This window comes from Schistocerca gregaria, unplaced genomic scaffold (genome assembly GCF_023897955.1).
Source record: "Schistocerca gregaria isolate iqSchGreg1 unplaced genomic scaffold, iqSchGreg1.2 ptg000333l, whole genome shotgun sequence".
NCBI lineage: Eukaryota > Metazoa > Arthropoda > Insecta > Orthoptera > Acrididae > Schistocerca > Schistocerca gregaria.
Genome location: NW_026061799.1, coordinates 6,073,372 through 6,097,607, shown reverse-complemented (window position 1 = coordinate 6,097,607; position 24,236 = coordinate 6,073,372). Strand labels below are relative to the sequence as shown.

At 26.7% G+C, this 24,236-nt stretch overlaps 1 protein-coding gene, 1 long non-coding RNA gene and 1 pseudogene across 2 annotated transcripts in view; all 3 read left to right on the top strand.

Moving 5' to 3' along the window:
• LOC126306493 (uncharacterized) overlaps positions 1-22,671 on the top strand; it is a 47,644-nt gene extending 24,973 nt beyond the window's left edge. The window contains exon 2 of the long non-coding RNA XR_007553564.1: positions 22,566-22,671. This is a non-coding gene — a long non-coding RNA (uncharacterized LOC126306493). The remainder of the gene's footprint in view (positions 1-22,565) is intronic.
• On the top strand, positions 1,586-2,147 carry LOC126306471 (NADH-ubiquinone oxidoreductase chain 5-like). The gene has a single exon (XM_049992064.1). It carries the CDS (start codon positions 1,761-1,763, stop codon positions 2,103-2,105), a length of 345 nt encoding a protein of 114 aa, XP_049848021.1. The 5' UTR covers positions 1,586-1,760; the 3' UTR covers positions 2,106-2,147.
• On the top strand, positions 14,130-15,454 carry LOC126306459 (NADH-ubiquinone oxidoreductase chain 5-like; annotated as a pseudogene).
• Positions 22,672-24,236: the final 1,565 nt, after the last annotated feature.

Sequence of the window (24,236 nt, the reverse complement as noted above, 5' to 3'; positions counted from 1 at the left end):
GGTGTTTATTTAATTTTTTATACTTTGGTTGCTAGATTACCTTTATTATTAGTTTTATTTAAGGTTTATGAATTTTCTAATACTTTATATTTTCCTTTATTGGTTGATTTTGGTTCTTATTATTTTATGTTTTATGTATTTATAATTTTGGCTTTTTTAGTTAAGATACCTATGTTTTTGGTTCATTTATGACTTCCTAAGGCTCATGTAGAGGCCCCTATTTCAGGTAGAATAATTCTTGCTGGTGTTTTATTAAAGTTAGGTGGTTATGGTATTTTTCGTGTTATAAAGGTTATTTCTTATTTGGGTTTAAGGTTTAATTATTTTTGATTGTCTTTAGGTTTATCTGGGGGTGTTATTGTAAGATTTATTTGTTTTCGTCAGGTTGATTTAAAGTCTTTAATTGCATATTCTTCTGTTGCTCATATAAGAATGGTTATTGGTGGATTGATGACTATGAATTGATGAGGTTGTGTAGGTTCTCTTTCTCTAATGGTTGGTCATGGTTTATGTTCTTCTGGTTTATTTTGTTTATCTAATATTATTTATGAACGTTTAGGTAGACGAAGATTATTAATTAACAAGGGTATAATTAATTTGATGCCAAGAATGGTTTATGATGATTTCTTTTAAGATCATCAAATATGGCTGCTCCTCCTTCTTTAAATTTGGTAGGTGAAATTAGATTATTAAATAGAATTATATCTTGATCTTCTTTTAGATTCTTTGCTTTGATTTTTTTATCTTTTTTTAGAGCTGTTTATACTTTGTATATATATTCTTATTCTCAGCATGGAAATTATTATTCTGGTGTTTATACTTGTTCTCTTGGTTATTTTCGTGAATATCATCTTTTACTTGTACATTGATTGCCTTTAAATATTCTCTGTTTAAAGGGTGAATATTGCTTTGTTTAGTTTGCTTAAGTATTTTAATTAAAAATATTGTTTTGTGGAATCAATGATATGAAGTTTTTCATCTTAGGCCGTGAATTTATTTTCTATTTGTTCTTTGAGTTTTTTTTCTTTGTTTATTTCGAGAACTATAATTTTTATTTTAGGTATTTATTATTTAATAATTGATTATAGAGTTTTTGTTGAGTGAGAGCTTTTCAATTTAAATGGTTCTATAGTTGTTATAACTTTAATTTTGGATTGAATATCTCTTATTTTTATATCTTTTGTTATATATATTTCTTCTTTGGTTATTTATTATAGAGAGGATTATATATCTGGTGAAAAGAATATAAATCGTTTTATTATTATTGTTTTAATATTTATTCTTTCTATAGGTTTTTTAATTATTAGTCCTAATTTAATTAGAATTTTATTAGGTTGAGATGGTTTAGGTTTAGTTTCTTATTGTTTAGTTATTTATTATCAAAATGTAAAATCTTATAGTGCTGGTATATTAACTGCACTTTCTAATCGTATTGGTGATGTTGCTATTTTAATTTCTATTGCATGAATGTTAAATTTTGGTGGTTGAAATTATATTTATTATTATGATTTTATTTCTAATTCTTTTGAAATAAAGCTCATTACTATATTAATTGTTTTAGCAGCTACATCTAAGAGGGCTCTGATTCCTTTCTCTTCATGACTTCCTGCTGCTATAGCAGCTCCTACTCCTGTTTCTGCTTTAGTTCATTCTTCTACTCTTGTTACTGCTGGTGTTTATTTATTAATTCGTTTAGACCAATATTGGATACTTATAATTGTGGTTGATTTTTACTTTTAATTGGTTGTATAACTATATTTATGGCTGGATTGGGCGCTAATTTTGAGTTTGATTTAAAGAAGATTATTGCTCTTTCTACTTTAAGACAACTTGGTTTAATAATAAGAATTTTGGCTATAGGTTATCCAAAGCTTGCATTTTTTCATTTATTGGCTCATGCTTTATTTAAGGCATTATTATTTATATGTGCAGGTTCAATAATTCATAATTTGAAGGATTCGCAGGATATTCGTTTTATAGGATCAATTGTTAATTTCATACCTTTAACTTCAGTTTGTTTTAATGTTTCTAGTTTATCTTTGTGTGGAATACCTTTTTTAGCGGGATTTTATTCCAAGGATTTAATTCTTGAGATGGTTTGTTAAGATGAATTAATTGTTTAATTTTTTTCTTTTATTTTTTTTCTACTGGTTTAACTGCTTCTTATTCTTTTCGTTTCTTTTATTATTCAATATCTGGTGATAATAATTTTTATTCTAGATTTTCTTTTGATGATAAGGGTTATTATATTTCATTTGGAATAATTGGTCTATTGTTTGTTGCTGTTTTTGGTGGTAGTCTTTTATCTTGATTAATTTTTCCTATTCCTCATGTGATTGCTTTACCTTATTATTTAAAGTTTTTAACTATTACAGTTGTTATTTTAGGTGCTTATTTAGGTTATCTTATTTCTAATTTTGATTTTTCTCATAATTTATTTTCTTTAAGTATACTTTCTTTTGTTAGATTTGCTGGTTCTATATGATTTATACCTTTTCTTTCAACTAAGTTTATTAGATATATTCCTTTAAAAATAGGTTATTATTCATCTAAGTCATTTGATTATGGTTGAGGTGAATTACTTGGTGGTCAAGGTTTATATAGATTATTTATTTATTTAATTGGTTATATTCAAGGTTGATATGATTCTAATTTCAAGATTTATCTTTTAACTTTTATTTTTTGAATATTTATTTTGGTAATATTGTTTTTCGTTTACTTAAATAGCTTATAATTAGAGCGTGACACTGAAGATGTTAAGGAAGTATTTTTACTTTTAAGTATTTATAAATATAGATATATTATTTTTACAGTGAAAATGTAATGTTTTATTTAAACTATATAAATTTTAGAAATGTTAACGGAGTTTAACCGCTAATATAAAAAGTTAGCAGCTTTCATATTGGCTTTACATTTCCTTAATTGGAACTATTATAGTTCAATTATATTATTAACAGTAATACGCCTCTTTTTGGCTTCAATTAATAAGAATAAGGGTAGTACATACCAATCTTCCAGGTCGAAACTGACTGCAATATTTCGCTTCTTATTCTATTTAAGGTTGATTGATAATATCAATACTTTTTGAATGCAACCCAAATGTTATATTTAACTACAACCCTTTATTCTGCTCATTGTAATGCTCCTTGGTTTCATTCATGGTATAGTCCTCCTAATAGAACTAGAATAAAAAATATTGTTGATACTGTTCAGATTATAATGTCTGAAGTTTTAAAAATAATTACAATTGGTAGAATTAGTGCAATTTCTACATCAAAAATTAAAAAGATTACTGCGATTAGGAAGAATCGTATTGAGAATGGTATTCGTGCTGATCTTTTTGGATCAAACCCACATTCAAATGGTGATCTTTTTTCTCGATCATTAATTAATTTTTTTGATAGTGTTGTTGCCAGGATTATAACAATTATTGGAATAATAAATCTAATGAAAACTCTTGTTGATAGAATTAGAATTGTTTTTCTTGATTTATATCAAGCTTTCTGATTGGAAGTCAAGTGTACTATTTATACTAGAAAAACAATTATCTACCTCATCAATAAATAGAGATATATAAGAATAATCATACTACATCTACGAAGTGTCAGTATCATGCTGCTGCTTCAAATCCAAAGTGATGTCTTGGTGAAAATTGATTTATTGAGTGTCGAAGTAGACATGTTGATAAAAAGATTGTTCCAATAATTACGTGTAAACCATGGAATCCTGTTGCAACAAAGAATGTTGATCTGCAATGGTAAAAGGTGCTTCTCAATATTCATATGCTTGAAGAATTGTAAAGTATAGTCCTAATAACACTGTGAAGAGTAATCCTTGTAGTGCTTGAGTATGATTAGATTCCATTAAACTATGATGTGCTCATGTTACTGTTACTCCTGATGCTAAAAGAATAGCTGTATTAAGTAATGGAATTTGTATAGGGTTAAAGGGTTGAATTCCTATTGGATATAAATAATTATATTAATTACAATATTTTATATTTAAATTAATAATTTTATTTATTATATCCAATTATAATAGTATTAAATATTAAATTACATATTATTATATATATTATATTATAATAACCTATTTTAAGCTAAAAACATAAGTAGCTATAATCCTAGGTAAATAATTGCATTAAAATAATCAATTGATAATGGTAAGATGAACTTATAATACTTCTATTTCAATTAAATGTAATATATTAATATAAATCATTTATTATATATATATATATATATAAAAATGAGCATGATAAATTAATCCTAATTAAACAAAATAATACATAAAAGAATTTCAAAAAAAAACTTTCGATTTATATATTAAATAAATGAAGTGCCTGATTAAAGGGTTACCTTGATAGGGTAAATAAAGTAAATAAAATTACCTTCATTAAAATTACATAAGATAGAATTAAACTACCTCCTTTAGTATCAAAAACTAACGTGCATCATACACCTTAATGTAAAAAGGTAAGCTAAACAAGCTAATGGGTTCATACCCCATTTATAGAGGTATCAATCCTCTCCTTTTTAATGACCAACAACTCTACAAAACTTCTCTTCCTATCAACATTAATGATAGGAACGATCCTGTCCATTTCATCAAATTCCTGATTTGGGGTTTGAATAGGACTTGAGATCAACTTACTTTCATTTATTCCGCTCCTAACAAGAAATAAAAATATAATAATAAATGAATCATCAATTAAATATTTTATTGTCCAAGCAATAGCATCGACAATATTATTATTTTCAATTTTGCTGATTCAAATAAAATATCCCATGGGATGGGAAACAGAATTTATCCCATCAATAATAATTAGATCTAGACTATTATTAAAGATTGGAGCTGCACCTTTCCATTTCTGATTTCCAGAAGTTATAGGAGCATCAAGACGAAATAATTGTTTAACATTAATAACATGACAAAAAATCGCCCCAATAATGGTCTTATCTTATTGTATTCAATTAAGAACTTTTATTTGAACAATTATTATCTTAAGAATTATTATTGGGGCAATAGGAGGTTTAAATCAAACATCCTTACGACAACTTTTAGCATATTCATCAATCAGACATCTAGGTTGAATAATTAGATCATTAACAGTCAGAGAAAACATCTGAGAACTATACTTCATTATTTACTCACTATTAAGATTAATTATAGTTTTATTATTTAAGCAAATAAATTTATTTTTCATAAATCAAATTTATTCAGCCAGAAATATAAAAACCGAAATTAAATTCATAATATTCTTATCTTTATTATCTTTAGGTGGACTACCACCATTCCTTGGATTCTTACCAAAATTAATTGTAATACAATCATTAATAGAAAACAATATAACAACTATTATAACTATTATAGTTGTATTAAGTACAATTACACTCTACTACTATATACGTATTAGATTCTCAGCTCTAATTATATCATACACAGAAAATTTGTGATCTATAAAGATAAAGTCCCAAAAATCAAGAATCATTCTTCCTATAACAGTAATAATTTCAACAATATTATTGATTTCAACATCAACCTTAATTTCATTATACTAAGGACTTAAGTTAATCAAACTAATAACCTTCAAAGTTATAATTAAAAGAATAATCTTTTAGGCCTTAGTAAAATTTTACACCTCTAGAATTGCAGTCTAGAATCATAATTGAATATAAGACCTAAATATGATAAGAGAGAAAACATCTCATAAGTAGATTTACAGTCTACCACCTAAAATTCAGCCATCTTACCGCAAAAATGATTATTCTCAACAAACCATAAGGACATTGGTACTTTATACTTCATATTTGGAGCATGAGCAGGAATAGTAGGAACATCAATAAGAATACTTATTCGTGCTGAACTTGGCCAACCCGGATCTCTAATTGGGGATGACCAGATTTATAATGTTATTATTACAGCTCACGCATTCATAATAATTTTCTTTATAGTAATACCTATTATAATTGGTGGATTTGGTAATTGACTTGTTCCACTAATAATTGGTGCACCAGATATAGCATTTCCACGAATAAATAATATAAGTTTTTGATTACTACCACCTTCACTAACCCTTCTTCTTACATCTTCTATAGTAGATAATGGTGCTGGTACAGGATGAACAGTTTACCCTCCTCTAGCAGGAGCTATTGCACACGGGGGTGCATCTGTAGATCTAGCTATTTTTTCACTGCACTTAGCAGGTGTATCATCTATTCTTGGTGCAGTGAATTTCATTACAACAGCAATTAATATACGATCAGAAAGTATAACTTTAGATCAAACACCTTTATTTGTATGATCTGTAGCTATTACAGCATTACTTCTCCTTCTTTCACTTCCAGTTTTAGCAGGAGCTATTACTATATTATTAACAGATCGAAATTTAAATACATCATTCTTTGACCCTGCAGGAGGGGGTGACCCAATTCTATATCAACATCTATTTTGATTCTTTGGACACCCAGAAGTTTATATTTTAATTCTACCGGGGTTCGGAATTATTTCACATATTGTATGTCAAGAAAGAGGAAAAATTGAATCATTTGGAACATTAGGTATAATTTATGCTATACTATCAATTGGACTAATAGGATTTATTGTATGAGCACATCATATATTTACAGTAGGAATGGATGTTGACACACGAGCATATTTTACATCAGCAACAATAATTATTGCTGTACCTACAGGAATTAAGGTATTTAGATGATTAGCTACATTATATGGAACTAAATTCAAGTTCAATCCACCATTATTATGAGCTCTAGGATTTATTTTCCTATTTACAATTGGTGGATTAACAGGATTAGTATTAGCAAATTCATCACTTGATATTGTATTACATGATACATATTATGTAGTAGCCCACTTTCATTATGTATTATCTATAGGAGCAGTATTTGCAATTATAGGAGGTGTCATTCAATGATATATACTATTTACAGGATTAACTATAAATAATACATGATTAAAAATCCAATTTACAATTATATTCATTGGAGTAAATTTAACATTCTTTCCTCAACACTTCCTAGGATTAGCAGGAATACCTCGACGATACTCTGACTACCCAGACGCATATACATCATGAAACGTAGTATCAAGAATTGGGTCTACAATTTCTATTGTAGGAATCATTATATTCATTGTAATTATATGAGAAAGAATGATTACAAACCGAGCAATTATATTTAGAGCTAACATAAGAAGATCAACAGAATGACTACAAAATAACCCTCCTGCAGAACATAGTTACTCAGAATTACCATTAATCTCTAGATTCTAATATGGCAGATTAGTGCAGTAGATTTAAGCTCTACAAATAAAGGTTTGACCTTTTATTAGAAAATATTTATTAATGGCAACATGATCAAATTTATCTCTTCAAGATGGAGCTTCACCATTAATGGAGCAATTATCATTCTTTCATGATCATACTATGGTCGTATTATTATTAATTACAGTAATTGTAGGTTATGCCCTAAGTTATATATTATTTATTGCCTATACTAACCGTAATATACTTCATGGACATTTAATTGAAACAATCTGAACAGCTTTACCAGCAATTACATTAATTTTTATTGCCCTTCCATCATTACGACTATTATATTTACTTGATGATTCAGTAGATGCAATAATTACAATTAAAACCATTGGACGACAATGAAATTGAAGATATGAATATTCAGACTTCATAGACGTAGAATTTGACACTTATATAACACCAGAACAAGACCTAGAAAATGATGGATTCCGACTACTAGATGTAGATAACCGAACAATCCTACCAATAAATACAGAAGTACGAGTATTAACAAGAGCATCAGATGTTCTACACTCATGAGCAGTTCCTGCATTAGGGGTTAAAATTGATGCAACGCCAGGTCGGTTAAATCAAGGAACATTCACAATAAATCGACCTAGATTATTCTTTGGACAATGCTCAGAAATCTGTGGAGCAAACCACAGATTTATACCAATTGTAATTGAAAGAACTTCAGTAAATTTATTTATTAAGTGATTATCTAAGATAATTTAAGGAGTTAGTTAAAATAAATAACATTAGAGTGTCAATCTAAAGTAACTAAAAAAAATTAGTACACCTTGAAATTTACTATGGATCTTATGTATATATACATAGATGATTAATTGGTACAGTGATTTTATTTTTAGTTATAGCAACTGCATTTATAGGATATGTCTTACCCTGAGGCCAAATATCTTTTTGAGGTACAACAGTTATTACTAATTTATTATCAGCAATCCCATACTTAGGAACAGATTTAGTCCAATGAGTATGAGGAGGATTCGCTGTTGATAATGCAACATTAAATCGATTCTTCACATTCCATTTTGTATTACCATTTATTATTGCTGCTATAGCAGCAATTCATTTATTTTTTCTTCACCAAACAGGATCTAATAATCCTCTTGGACTAAATGGAGATATTGAAAAAATTCCATTCCATCCATACTTTACCTTTAAGGATTCTATTACATTTGTAATAATAACATCATTATTAATTATACTATGTTTAATTAATCCTTACCTATTAGGAGATCCAGATAACTTTGTACCTGCCAACCCATTAGTAACACCAGTTCACATTCAACCAGAATGATATTTCCTATTTGCATATGCAATTCTACGATCTATCCCTAATAAGTTAGGAGGTGTTATTGCATTATTTTTATCAATTAGAATCTTAATAATTTTACCATTTTATAATAAAACACCATTCCGAGGCATTCAATTTTACCCTATTAATCAAATTTTATTCTGAATTATAGTAGTTGTTGTATGCTTACTAACGTGAATTGGTAAACGACCTGTTGAAGAACCTTATATTATAACAGGTCAAATCTTAACAATTATTTACTTCACATATTTCTTAATTAATGTCCATGTCGCAAACGCATGAGATAAATTAATTAAGGAATAAAGTTAATTAGCTTAGGAAAAGCATATGTTTTGAAAACATAAAATTAGAAGTTTAACTCTTCTATTAGCTTTTCTCAAAAAATTTCACTAAACAAATGAGATAAATAAAATCTTTAAACCAACAAAGAAAATAAAAAAATTCAAAGATAAAGGTAAAAAACTTTTTCAAGCTAAGTACATTAATTTATCATAACGGAACCGTGGTAATGTTCCACGAACCCAAATAAAACCAAAAGATATAATAGCAAGCTTAATAAAAAATATAAAAGAATAAAAATCACCGCCCAAAAAAATTAAAGCCAATAACATTCTTATGAAGACAATTCTAGTATATTCAGCTAAAAAAATTAAAGTAAAACCACCCGCACCATACTCAATATTAAATCCTGAAACTAACTCAGATTCCCCTTCAGCAAAATCAAAAGGAGTACGATTAGTTTCAGCTAAGCAAGAAGCAAAACAAGCTAAAGCTAAAGGAAAAGAAATAATAATAAATCAACAATAAAGCTGATAGTTTATAAAATCAAACATATTATAACTACCAATTAAAATAATTAAAGACAATAAAATTAAAGCTAAACTAACTTCATAAGAAATTGTTTGAGCAACAGAACGAAGAGAACCTAATAATGAATAATTTGAATTAGAAGATCAACCAGCAATTATAACAGTATAAACACCTAATCTAGTACAACATAAAAAAAAATAAAAATCCATAAGAAAAAGAACACATATAAGTTAAATAAGGAAAAATTACTCAAACGGCTAAAGAAATCATTAAATTAAAAACAGGGGGAAAATAATAAAGTAGGTAATTAGATATAATAGGAATTGGCTTCTCCTTACAAATTAACTTAATAGCATCTCTAAATGGCTGAGGAATTCCAACAAAACCTACCTTATTTGGACCCTTTCGAATCTGAATATAACCTAAAACCTTACGCTCTAATAAAGTTAAAAAGGCAACACTAATTAAAACACAAATAACCAATAAAAGAAAATTCAAAATAAATATAAATAAATCATAAAGTATCAATACTATTTGTAGAAAAAATCTACATAAATGAATTCTAAATTCAACACATTAATCTGTCAAAATAGTAAATAAATTAATATTAATCAATATAACAAAAAATATTTTAACCATATGGTCCTTTCGTACTAATATGGATTAACAATCTTAGGATAGAAACCGACCTGGCTCACGCCGGTCTGAACTCAGATCATGTAAGAATTTAAAGGTCGAACAGACCTAATCATTGGGCTCCTGCACCCAAAATTTTTCTTAATCCAACATCGAGGTCGCAATCTGCTTTGTCGATATGAGCTCTCAAAAACAATTACGCTGTTATCCCTAAGGTAACTTAATCTTATGATCATAAATTATGGATCAAAATAACAAACATAAATAAATGATATAATAATGAAGAGTTTATCTATTCTTCATGTCACCCCAACAAAACATCATCATTAAATATAGAAAGACAAACAAAAAACTATATAAAAGTAAAATGTCAAGCTTTATAGGGTCTTCTCGTCCTAAAGAAGAATTTAAGCCTTTTGACTCAAAAGTTAAATTCAAAAATTTATTAAGAGACAGTTGATTTCTCGTCAAGCCATTCATTCCAGCCACTAATTAAGAGACTAATGATTATGCTACCTTTGCACGGTCAAAATACCGCGGCTCTTTAAAAATACGCTCAGTGAGCAGGCCAGACCTCAAAATATAAACAAGAGGACATGTTTTTGATAAACAGACGGAAATCAATTTTGCCTAGTTCCTTATAATAAGTTCACAAGGTAAAAATTTCATACAAATAAATATACTAATTCTGTCATTATTACAAAAATTTTAAAATTAAATTAATAATCTTAATAAAAAACCTAAAATATTTATAAAATCAAAATAAAAAATAATGAACTAAAACGTAATCTTAAAGATAGCTGGTTTAAAGCTTACTATTATATTTCTATAAAATAAATTATAGGTTATTAACTTCAAAGCTTATCCCTTAAAGAATAAATAAGTTAATATTTTTACTTAAAAAATTAAATAAAAACAAATAACTTTAAAAAATTAAATTTTTTCTTAAGAAACTAGATATCTTGGGAAACGATTAACATCTCATTTCTATAAATAATTTAATAATAATTATGATACATTAACTATAAATTATTTATAAATCAACCCAAATCGAGACAAGTAAAATAAATACTAAAATTTTGATAAACCCTGATACAAAAGGTACAATAAATAAAATCTACTTAAAAAAATTTAAAATAATATTTCATAAAACACTTACATTACCAATAAACTATAATTTAAAAAATCAATTCTATAAAATATACTAAGACAAAAATACAATAAAATTATATATATTAAATAATTAAATAAACAAAAAATAAATATAATAAAATAAATAATCAAGGTATCCTGATTTGCACAGAAAAATTTTCAGTGTAAATGAAACACTTTACTAATAAGTTATATCTTGAAACTCTTCCTAGATACACTTTCCAGTACATCTACTATGTTACGACTTATCTCATCTAAATTGAAGCTACTTTAAAATAAAATAGAATAATCAATAATGAGAGCGACGGGCAATGTGTACACATCTCAGAGCGAATATCAGTTAAATTAAATAAATTAAATTACTATCAAATCCACCTTCATTAACAGTATTTCACTATCAAATCCGTTATAAACAAAAATCTATTGTAACCCACCTCCTCTTAACTATAAGCTGCACCTTGACCTGAAATATTTTATAATTATAAATCTTGAGAATTATAACTCTAAAAAGATTCTCTGATAACGGAGATATACAAACAAATAAATTAAGTAGAGTAAATCATGTATTATCAATCATGGGGTAGGTTCCTCTGAATGGAATGAGATGCCGTCAAATTCTTTGGGTTTAAAGACATTAACTAATAGTACCCTGGTAAATATAATTAACATTTAAAATAATAGGGTATCTAATCCTAGTTTATTATTTAAATTTCACAGATTCATAAAAAGGGCCACAAATAAATTTTAACATTTCACCTTACAAATTTATATTTCAACCCTAATAATATAAACAACTGTTTTAACCAATAATATTCACTTGTATCAATCGTATAACCGCGGCTGCTGGCACGAATTATGCCGATACTAAATCAATTGCTAAATCCAAAATCACTTTATAATTAAATCAAATTACTGCAAAAAGAACATTTAGTCTAACAAAACTTACATATAATACAAAGAAAAAGTGAATAACAAGCAAGAATAAAACTTTTAAAAATAAAAAATAAGAAAATTTTAAACTATTAATTCAGGAAAATATAAAAGATTCAAATATTTAAAGAAAAAAAAGAAAAAAACCACAAACATTAACAAAAAAAAAGAAACGCCCCTATGTATGACCACAGCAACTTCTCTATTATATATAATTAAAGATTAATATGGAACATGTATAGCAATAAATGTATTATATTCTTTCTTATTTAATCTTTCTTTTCACTAATAAATAAAGAAAGATTAAATAATATAATAAATATATTTTATACAATTATGTAATTTAATATAATATGTTATTAATATGAATTCTTTTTTTTATATTAAGTTAACTTTCATATATATTAGTTAAATAATCTAATTATAGATAATTTACATAATTATATTATTATAATTAATATAATTATTTATATTAATTATAATATTTTATATGTAAATTAATAATTTTATTTATTATATCCAATTATAATAATATTAAATATTAAATTACATATTATACATAGATTAAGTCTTCTTTCTTTTTATATTTTTTTTGAGGCTAGATTAGTTCCTACTTTACTTTTAATTTTGGGTTGGGGTTATCAACCTGAGCGTTTGCAGGCTGGTGTTTATTTAATTTTTTATACTTTGGTTGCTAGATTACCTTTATTATTAGTTTTATTTAAGGTTTATGATTTTTCTAATACTTTATATTTTCCTTTATTGGTTGATTTTGGTTCTTATTATTTTATGTTTTATGTATTTATAATTTTGGCTTTTTTAGTTAAGATACCTATGTTTTTGGTTCATTTATGACTTCCTAAGGCTCATGTAGAGGCCCCTATTTCAGGTAGAATAATTCTTGCTGGTGTTTTATTAAAGTTAGGTGGTTATGGTATTTTTCGTGTTATAAAGGTTATTTCTTATTTGGGTTTAAAGTTTAATTATTTTTGATTGTCTTTAGGTTTATCTGGGGGTGTTATTGTAAGATTTATTTGTTTTCGTCAGGTTGATTTAAAGTCTTTAATTGCATATTCTTCTGTTGCTCATATAAGAATGGTTATTGGTGGATTGATGACTATGAATTGATGAGGTTGTGTAGGTTCTCTTTCTCTAATGGTTGGTCATGGTTTATGTTCTTCTGGTTTATTTTGTTTATCTAATATTATTTATGAACGTTTAGGTAGACGAAGATTATTAATTAACAAGGGTATAATTAATTTGATGCCAAGAATGGCTTTATGATGATTTCTTTTAAGATCATCAAATATGGCTGCTCCTCCTTCTTTAAATTTGGTAGGTGAAATTAGATTATTAAATAGAATTATATCTTGATCTTCTTTTAGATTCTTTGCTTTGATTTTTTTATCTTTTTTTAGAGCTGTTTATACTTTGTATATATATTCTTATTCTCAGCATGGGAATTATTATTCTGGTGTTTATACTTGTTCTCTTGGTTATTTTCGTGAATATCATCTTTTACTTTTACATTGATTGCCTTTAAATATTCTCTGTTTAAAGGGTGAATATTTCTTTGTTTAGTTTGCTTAAGTATTTTAATTAAAAATATTGTTTTGTGGAATCAATGATATGAAGTTTTTCATCTTAGGCCGTGAATTTATTTTCTATTTGTTCTTTGAGTTTTTTTTTCTTTGTTTATTTCGAGAACTATAATTTTTATTTTAGGTATTTATTATTTAATAATTGATTATAGAGTTTTTGTTGAGTGAGAGCTTTTCAATTTAAATGGTTCTATAGTTGTTATAACTTTAATTTTGGATTGAATATCTCTTATTTTTATATCTTTTGTTATATATATTTCTTCTTTGGTTATTTATTATAGAGAGGATTATATATCTGGTGAAAAGAATATAAATCGTTCTATTATTATTGTTTTAATATTTATTCTTTCTATAGGTTTTTTAATTATTAGTCCTAATTTAATTAGAATTTTATTAGGTTGAGATGGTTTAGGTTTAGTTTCTTATTGTTAAGTTATTTATTATCAAAATGTAAAATCTTATAGTGCTGGTATATTAACTGCACTTTCTAATCGTATTGGTGATGTTGCTATTTTAATTTCTATTGCATGAATGTTAAATTTTGGTGGTTGAAATTATATTTATTATAATGATTTTATTTCTAATTCTTTTGAAATAAAGCTCATTACTATATTAATTGTTTTAGCAGCTATAACTAAGAGAGCTCAGATTCCTTTCTCTTCATGACTTCCTGCTGCTATAGCAGCTCCTACTCCTGTTTCTGCTTTAGTTCATTCTTCTACTCTTGTTACTGCTGGTGTTTATTTATTAATTCGTTTTAGACCAATATTGGATACTTATAATTGTGGTTGATTTTTACTTTTAATTGGTTGTATAACTATATTTATGGCTGGATTGGGCGCTAATTTTGAGTTTGATTTAAAGAAGATTATTGCTCTTTCTACTTTAAGACAACTTGGTTTAATAATAAGAATTTTGGCTATAGGTTATCCAAAGCTTGCATTTTTTCATTTATTGGCTCATGCTTTATTTAAGGCATTATTATTTATATGTGCAGGTTCAATAATTCATAATTTGAAGGATTCTCAGGATATTCGTTTTATAGGATCAATTGTTAATTTCATACCTTTAACTTCAGTTTGTTTTAATGTTTCTAGTTTATCTTTGTGTGGAATACCTTTTTTAGCGGGATTTTATTCAAAGGATTTAATTCTTGAGATGGTTTGTTTAAGATGAATTAATTGTTTAATTTTTTTTCTTTATTTTTTTTCTACTGGTTTAACTGCTTCTTATTCTTTTCGTTTGTTTTATTATTCAATATCTGGTGATAATAATTTTTATTCTAGATTTTCTTTTGATGATAAGGGTTATTATATTTCATTTGGAATAATTGGTCTATTGTTTGTTGCTGTTTTTGGTGGTAGTCTTTTATCTTGATTAATTTTTCCTATTGCTCATGTGATTGCTTTACCTTATTATTTAAAGTTTTTAACTATTACAGTTGTTATTTTAGGTGCTTATTTAGGTTATCTTATTTCTAATTTTGATTTTTCTCATAATTTATTTTCTTTAAGTATACTTTCTTTTGTTAGATTTGCTGGTTCTATATGATTTATACCTTTTCTTTCTACTAAGTTTATTAGATATATTCCTTTAAAAATAGGTTATTATTCATCTAAGTCATTTGATTATGGTTGAGGTGAATTACTTGGTGGTCAAGGTTTATATAGATTATTTATTTATTTAATTGGTTATATTCAAGGTTGATATGATTCTAATTTCAAGATTTATCTTTTAACTTTTATTTTTTGAATATTTATTTTGGTAATATTGTTTTTCGTTTACTTAAATAGCTTATAATTAGAGCGTGACACTGAAGATGTTAAGGAAGTATTTTTACTTTTAAGTATATATAAATATAGATATATTATTTTTACAGTGAAAATGTAATGTTTTATTTAAACTATATAAATTTTAGAAATGTTAACGGAGTTTAACCGCTAATATAAAAAGTTAGCAGCTTTCATATTGGCTTTACATTTCCTTAATTGGAACTATTATAGTTCAATTATATTATTAACAGTAATACGCCTCTTTTTGGCTTCAATTAATAAGAATAAGGGTAGTACATACCAATCTTCCAGGTCGAAACTGACTGCAATATTTCGCTTCTTATTCTATTTAAGGTTGATTGATAATATCAATACTTTTTGAATGCAACCCAAATGTTATATTTAACTACAACCCTTTATTCTGCTCATTGTAATGCTCCTTGGTTTCATTCATGGTATAGTCCTCCTAATAGAACTAGAATAAAAAATATTGTTGATACTGTTCAGATTATAATGTCTGAAGTTTTAAAAATAATTACAATTGGTAGAATTAGTGCAATTTCTACATCAAAAATTAAAAAGATTACTGCGATTAGGAAGAACCGTATTGAGAATGGTATTCGTGCTGATCTTTTTGGATCAAACCCACATTCAAATGGTGATCTTTTTTCTCGATCATTAATTAATTTTTTTGATAGTGTTGTTGCCAGGATTATAACAATTATTGGAATAATAAATCTAATGAAAACTCTTGTTGATAGAATTAGAATTGTTTTTCTTGATTTATATCAAGCTTTCTGATTGGAAGTCAAATGTACTATTTATACTAGAAAAACAATTATCTACCTCATCAATAAATAGAGATATATAAGAATAATCATACTACGTCTACGAAGTGTCAGTATCATGCTGCTGCTTCAAATCCAAACTGATGTCTTGGTGAAAATTGATTTATTGAGTGTCGAAGTAGACATGTTGATAAAAAGATTGTTCCAATAATTACGTGTAAACCATGGAATCCTGTTGCAACAAAGAATGTTGATCCATAAACTGCATCTGCAATGGTAAAAGGTGCTTATCAATATTCATATGCTTGAAGTATTGTAAAGTATAGTCCTAATAACACTGTGAAGAATAATCCTTGTAGTGCTTGAGTATGATTAGATTCCATTAAACTATGATGTGCTCATGTTACTGTTACTCCTGATGCTAAAAGAATAGCTGTATTAAGTAATGGAATTTGTATAGGGTTAAAGAGTTGAATTCCTATTGGAGGTCATAGTATTCCTAGTTCAATTGTTGGTGCTAATCTTCTTCTAAAGAATGCTCAAAAAAAAGAAACGAAAAATAATACCTCTGATGCAATAAATAATATTATTCCTCATCGTAATCCAATTGATACAAATCCTGTATGTAATCCTTGATATGTTCCTTGTCGTACTACATCTCGTCATCATTGAATTATAGTTAGTAGGGTAATTCCAAATCCAATTATGAATAAGTTAATATTAAATAGGTGGAATCATTTTGCTAGTCCTGATACTAGGACTATTGCTCCAATTGCTCCTGTTAATGGTCAAGGTCTATAGTCTACTAAGTGGAATGGGTGGTTTGAGTGAGTTGTTAACATAGGTTTAATATACTTCTCTAGAATATAGAGTTCTTAGAATTGAGAAAACATAGGCTTGAATTATTGCTACTGCTGATTCTAGAATTAATAGAAGTATTTGTCCAATAATTAGTAATGAGATTAAGTTTATTGCTATAGATGGTCCTGTGTTTCCTAATAAGGTTAATAATAAGTGTCCTTCAATTATATTTGCTGCCAACCGTACTGCTAATGTACCTGGTCGAATAACATTACTAATTGTTTCAATTAGTACTATAAATGATATTAATGCAGGCGGTGTACCTTGTGGTACAAGGTGTGTAAATATATGATTAGTATGGTTAATTCATCCAAATAATATAAATCTTAGCCATATAGGTAGGGCAATTGCAAATGTTAATGCTAAATGTCTTGTTCTAGTAAAAATATAAGGGAATAATCCTATGAAATTGTTAAATAATATTATAATAAAAATTGAGATGAAAATGAATGTTGTTCCATTAAATGATTTTGGTCCAAGAAGTGTTTTAAATTCATTATGTAAGGTTAAATTTAGTTTATTTCAGATAATGTTAATTCGTGATGGTGTAAGTCAAAATAGTGATGGGATTAATAATAGTCCTAGAAATGTTCTAGTTCAATTTAATGATAAATTAAAGATGTTAGTTGATGGGTCAAATGCTGAGAATAGATTTGTTATCATTTTCAATTTAAGTTTTTTATTTCAATTGTTCCTTTTTCTGCTCTTTTAATAAGGTTAGGTTTAAATGAGAAGAAGTTTATTTGATTAAACAAGATTAATGTAGCTGAAAATATAATGAATAGTGAGAATCATATAAGAGGGGATATTTGAGGGATTTGGATATAATTTCCCCATCAGAAGTAGTCGTTAATTTACTATTATTTGGTGTAAGAGACCATTACTTACTTTCAGTCATCTGATGAATTTCAAGGTGTACTAATTTTTTTTAGTTACTTTAGATTGACACTCTAATGTTATTTATTTTAACTAACTCCTTAAATTATCTTAGATAATCACTTAATAAATAAATTTACTGAAGTTCTTTCAATTACAATTGGTATAAATCTGTGGTTTGCTCCACAGATTTCTGAGCATTGTCCAAAGAATAATCCAGGTCGATTTATTGTGAATGTTCCTTGATTTAACCGACCTGGCGTTGCATCAATTTTAACCCCTAATGCAGGAACTGCTCATGAGTGTAGAATATCTGATGCTCTTGTTAATACTCGTACTTCTGTATTTATTGGTAGGATTGTTCGGTTATCTACATCTAGTAGTCGGAATCCATCATTTTCTAGGGCATGTTCTGGTGTTATATAAGTGTCAAATTCTACGTCTATGAAGTCTGAATATTCATATCTTCAATATCATTGTCGTCCAATGGTTTTAATTGTAATTATTGCATCTACTGAATCATCAAGTAAATATAATAGTCGTAATGATGGAAGGGCAATAAAAATTAATGTAATTGCTGGTAAAGCTGTTCAGATTGTTTCAATTAAATGTCCATGAAGTATATTACGGTTAGTATAGGCAATAAATAATATATAACTTAGGGCATAACCTACAATTACTGTAATTAATAATAATACGACCATAGTATGATCATGAAAGAATGATAATTGCTCCATTAATGGTGAAGCTCCATCTTGAAGAGATAAATTTGATCATGTTGCCATTAATAAATATTTTCTAATAAAAGGTCAAACCTTTATTTGTAGAGCTTAAATCTACTGCACTAATCTGCCATATTAGAATCTAGAGATTAATGGTAATTCTGAGTAACTATGTTCTGCAGGAGGGTTATTTTGTAGTCATTCTGTTGATCTTCTTATGTTAGCTCTAAATATAATTGCTCGGTTTGTAATCATTCTTTCTCATATAATTACAATGAATATAATGATTCCTACAATAGAAATTGTAGACCCAATTCTTGATACTACGTTTCATGATGTATATGCGTCTGGGTAGTCAGAGTATCGTCGAGGTCAAAGAATGATGTATTTAAATTTCGATCTGTAATAATATAGTAATAGCTCCTGCTAAAACTGGAAGTGAAAGAAGGAGAAGTAATGCTGTAATAGCTACAGATCATACAAATAAAGGTGTTTGATCTAAAGTTATACTTTCTGATCGTATATTAATTGCTGTTGTAATGAAATTCACTGCACCAAGAATAGATGATACACCTGCTAAGTGCAGTGAAAAAATAGCTAGATCTACAGATGCACCCCCGTGTGCAATAGCTCCTGCTAGAGGAGGGTAAACTGTTCATCCTGTACCAGCACCATTATCTACTATAGAAGATGTAAGAAGAAGGGTTAGTGAAGGTGGTAGTAATCAAAAACTTATATTATTTATTCGTGGAAATGCTATATCTGGTGCACCAATTATTAGTGGAACAAGTCAATTACCAAATCCACCAATTATAATAGGTATTACTATAAAGAAAATTATTACGAATGCGTGAGCTGTAATAATAACATTATAAATCTGGTCATCCCCAATTAGAGATCCGGGTTGGCCAAGTTCAGCACGAATAAGTATTCTTATTGATGTTCCTACTATTCCTGCTCATGCTCCAAATATGAAGTATAAAGTACCAATGTCCTTATGGTTTGTTGAGAATAATCATTTTTGCGGTAAGATGGCTGAATTTTAGGTGGTAGACTGTAAATCTACTTATGAGATGTTTTCTCTCTTATCATATTTAGGTCTTATATTCAATTATGATTCTAGACTGCAATTCTAGAGGTGTAAAATTTTACTAAGGCCTAAAAGATTATTCTTTTAATTATAACTTTGAAGGTTATTAGTTTGATTAACTTAAGTCCTTAGTATAATGAAATTAAGGTTGATGTTGAAATCAATCCTATTGTTGAAATTATTACTGTTATAGGAAGAATGATTCTTGATTTTTGGGACTTTATCTTTATAGATCACGAATTTTCTGTGTATGATATAATTAGAGCTGAGAATCTAATACGTATATACTAGTAGAGTGTAATTGTAGTTAATACAACTATAATAGTTATAATAGTTGTTATATTGTTTTCTATTAATGGTTGTATTACAATTCATTTTGGTAAGAATCCAAGGAATGGTGGTAGTCCACCTAAAGATAATAAAGATAAGAATATTATGAATTTAATTTCGGTTTTTATATTTCTGGCTGAATAAATTTGATTTATGAAAAATAAATTTATTTGCTTAAATAATAAAACTATAATTAATCTTAATAGTGAGTAAATAATGAAGTATAGTTCTCAGATGTTTTCTCTGACTGTTAATGATCTAATTATTCAACCTAGATGTCTGATTGATGAATATGCTAAAAGTTGTCGTAAGGATGTTTGATTTAAACCTCCTATTGCCCCAATAATAATTCTTAAGATAATAATTGTTCAAATAAAAGTTCTTAATTGAATACAATAAGATAAGACCATTATTGGGGCGATTTTTTGTCATGTTATTAATGTTAAACAATTATTTCATCTTGATGCTCCTATAACTTCTGGAAATCAGAAATGGAAAGGTGTAGCTCCAATCTTTAATAATAGTCTAGATCTAATTATTATTGATGGGATAAATTCTGTTTCCCATCCCATGGGATATTTTATTTGAATCAGCAAAATTGAAAATAATAATATTGTCGATGCTATTGCTTGGACAATAAAATATTTAATTGATGATTCATTTATTATTATATTTTTATTTCTTGTTAGGAGCGGAATAAATGAAAGTAAGTTGATCTCAAGTCCTATTCAAACCCCAAATCAGGAATTTGATGAAATGGACAGGATCGTTCCTATCATTAATGTTGATAGGAAGAGAAGTTATGTAGAGTTGTGGTCATTAAAAAGGAGAGGATTGATACCTCTATAAATGGGGTATGAACCCATTAGCTTGTTTAGCTTACCTTTTTACATTAAGGTGTATGATGCACGTTAGTTTTTGATACTAAAGGAGGTAGTTTAATTCTATCTTATGTAATTTTAATGAAGGTAATTTTATTTACTTTATTTACCCTATCAAGGTAACCCTTTAATCAGGCACATCATTTATTTAATATATAAATCGAAAGTTTTTTTTTGAAATTCTTTTATGTATTATTTTGTTTAATTAGGATTAATTTATCCTGCTCATTTTATTTTATATATATATATATATAATAAATAATTTATATTAATATATTACATTTAATTGAAATTAAAGTATTATAAGTTCATCTTACCATTATCAATTGATTATTTTAATGCAATTATTTACCTAGGATTATAGCTACTTATGTTTTTAGATTAAAATAGGTTATTATAATATAATATATATATAATAATATGTAATTTAATATTTAATATTATTATAATTGGATATAATAAATAAAATTATTAATTTAAATATAAAATATTATAATTAATATAAATAATTATATTAATTATAATAATATAATTATGAAAATTATCTATAATTAGATTATTTAACTAATATATATGAAAGTTAACTTAATATAAAAAAAAGAATTCATATTAATAACATATTATATTAAATTACATAATTGTATAAAATATATTTATTATATTATTTAATCTTTCTTTATTTATTAGTGAAAAGAAAGATTAAATATGAAAGAATATAATACATTTATTGCTATACATGTTCCATATTAATCTTTAATTATATATAATAGAGAAGTTGTTGTGGTCATACATAGGGGCGTTTCTTTTTTTTTTGTTAATGTTTGTGGTTTTTTTCTTTTTTTTCTTTAAATATTTGAATCTTTTATTTTTTCCTGAATTAATAGATTTAAAATTTTCTTATCTTTTATTTTTAAAAGTTTTATTCTTGCTTGTTTATTCACTTTTTCTTTGTATTATATGTAAGTTTTGTTAGACTAAATGTTCTTTTTGCAGTAATTTGATTTAATTATCAAGTGATTTTGGATTTAGCAATTGATTTAGTATCGGCATTATTCGTGCCAGCAGCCGCGGTTATACGATTGATACAAGTGAATATTATTGGTTAAAACAGTTGTTTATATTATTAGGGTTGAAATATAAATTTGTAAGGTGAAATGTTAAAATTTATTTGTGGCCCTTTTTATGAATCTGTGAAATTTAAACAATAAACTAGGATTAGATACCCTATTATTTTAAATGTTAATTATATTTACCAGGGTACTATTAGTTAAGGTCTTTAAACCCAAAGAATTTGGCGGTATCTCATTCCATTCAGAGGAACCTACCCCATGATTGATAATACACGATTTACTCTACTTAATTTATTTGTTTGTATATCTCCGTTATCAGAGAATCTTTTTAGAGTTATAATTCTCAAGATTTATAATTATAAAATATTTCAGGTCAAGGTGCAGCTTATAGTTAAGAGGAGGTGGGTTACAATAGATTTTTGTTTATAACGGATTTGATAGTGAAATACTGTTAATGAAGGTGGATTTGATAGTAATTTAATTTATTTAATTTAACTGATATTCGCTCTGAGATGTGTACACATCGCCCGTCGCTCTCATTATTGATTATTCTATTTTATTTTAAAGTAGCTTCAATTTAGATGAGATAAGTCGTAACATAGTAGATGTACTGGAAAGTGTATCTAGGAAGAGTTTCAAGATATAACTTATTAGTAAAGTGTTTCATTTACACTGAAAATTTTTCTGTGCAAATCAGGATATCTTGATTATTTATTTTATTATATTTATTTTTTGTTTATTTAATTATTTAATATAAATAATTTTATTGTATTTTTGTCTTAGTATATTTTATAGAATTGATTTTTTAAATTATAGTTTATTGGTAATGTAAGTGTTTTATGAAATATTATTTTAAATTTTATTAAGTAGATTTTATTTATTGTACCTTTTGTATCAGGGTTTATCAAAATTTTAGTATTTATTTTACTTGTCTCGATTTGGGTTGATTTATAAATAATTTATAGTTAATGTATCATAATTATTATTAAATTATTTATAGAAATGAGATGTTAATCGTTTCCCAAGATATCTAGTTTCTTAAGAAAAAATTTAATTTTTTAAAGTTTTTTGTTTTTATTTAATTTTTTAAGTAAAAATATTAACTTATTTATTCTTTAAGGGATAAGCTTTGAAGTTAATAACCTATAATTTATTTTATAAAAATATAATAGTAAGCTTTAAACCAGCTATCTTTAAGATTACGTTTTAGTTCATTATTTTTTATTTTGATTTTATAAATATTTTAGGTTTTTTATTAAGATTATTAATTTCATTTTAAAATTTTTGTAATAATGATAGAATTAGTATATTTATTTGTATGAAATTTTTACCTTGTGAACTTATTATAAGGAACTAGGCAAAATTGATTTCCGCCTGTTTATCAAAAACATGTCCTCTTGTTTATATTTTGAGGTCTGGCCTGCTCACTGAGCGTATTTTTAAAGAGCCGCGGTATTTTGACCGTGCAAAGGTAGCATAATCATTAGTCTCTTAATTAGTGGCTGGAATGAATGGCTTGACGAGAAATCAACTGTCTCTTAATAAATTTTTGAATTTAACTTTTGAGTCAAAAGGCTTAAATTCTTCTTTAGGACGAGAAGACCCTATAGAGCTTGACATTTTACTTTTATATAGTTTTTTGTTTGTCTTTCTATATTTAATGATGATGTTTTGTTGGGGTGACATGAAGAATAGATAAACTCCTCATTATTATATCATTTATTTATGTTTGTTATTTTGATCCATAATTTATGATCATAAGATTAAGTTACCTTAGGGATAACAGCGTAATTGTTTTTGAGAGCTCATATCGACAAAGCAGATTGCGACCTCGATGATGGATTAAGAAAAATTTTGGGTGCAGGAGCCCAATGATTAGGTCTGTTCGACCTTTAAATTCTTACATGATCTGAGTTCAGACCGGCGTGAGCCAGGTCAGTTTCTATCCTAAGATTGTTAATCCATATTAGTACGAAAGGACCATATGGTTAAAATATTTTTTGTTATATTGATTAATATTACTTTATTTACTATTTTGACAGATTAATGTGTTGAATTTAGAATTCATT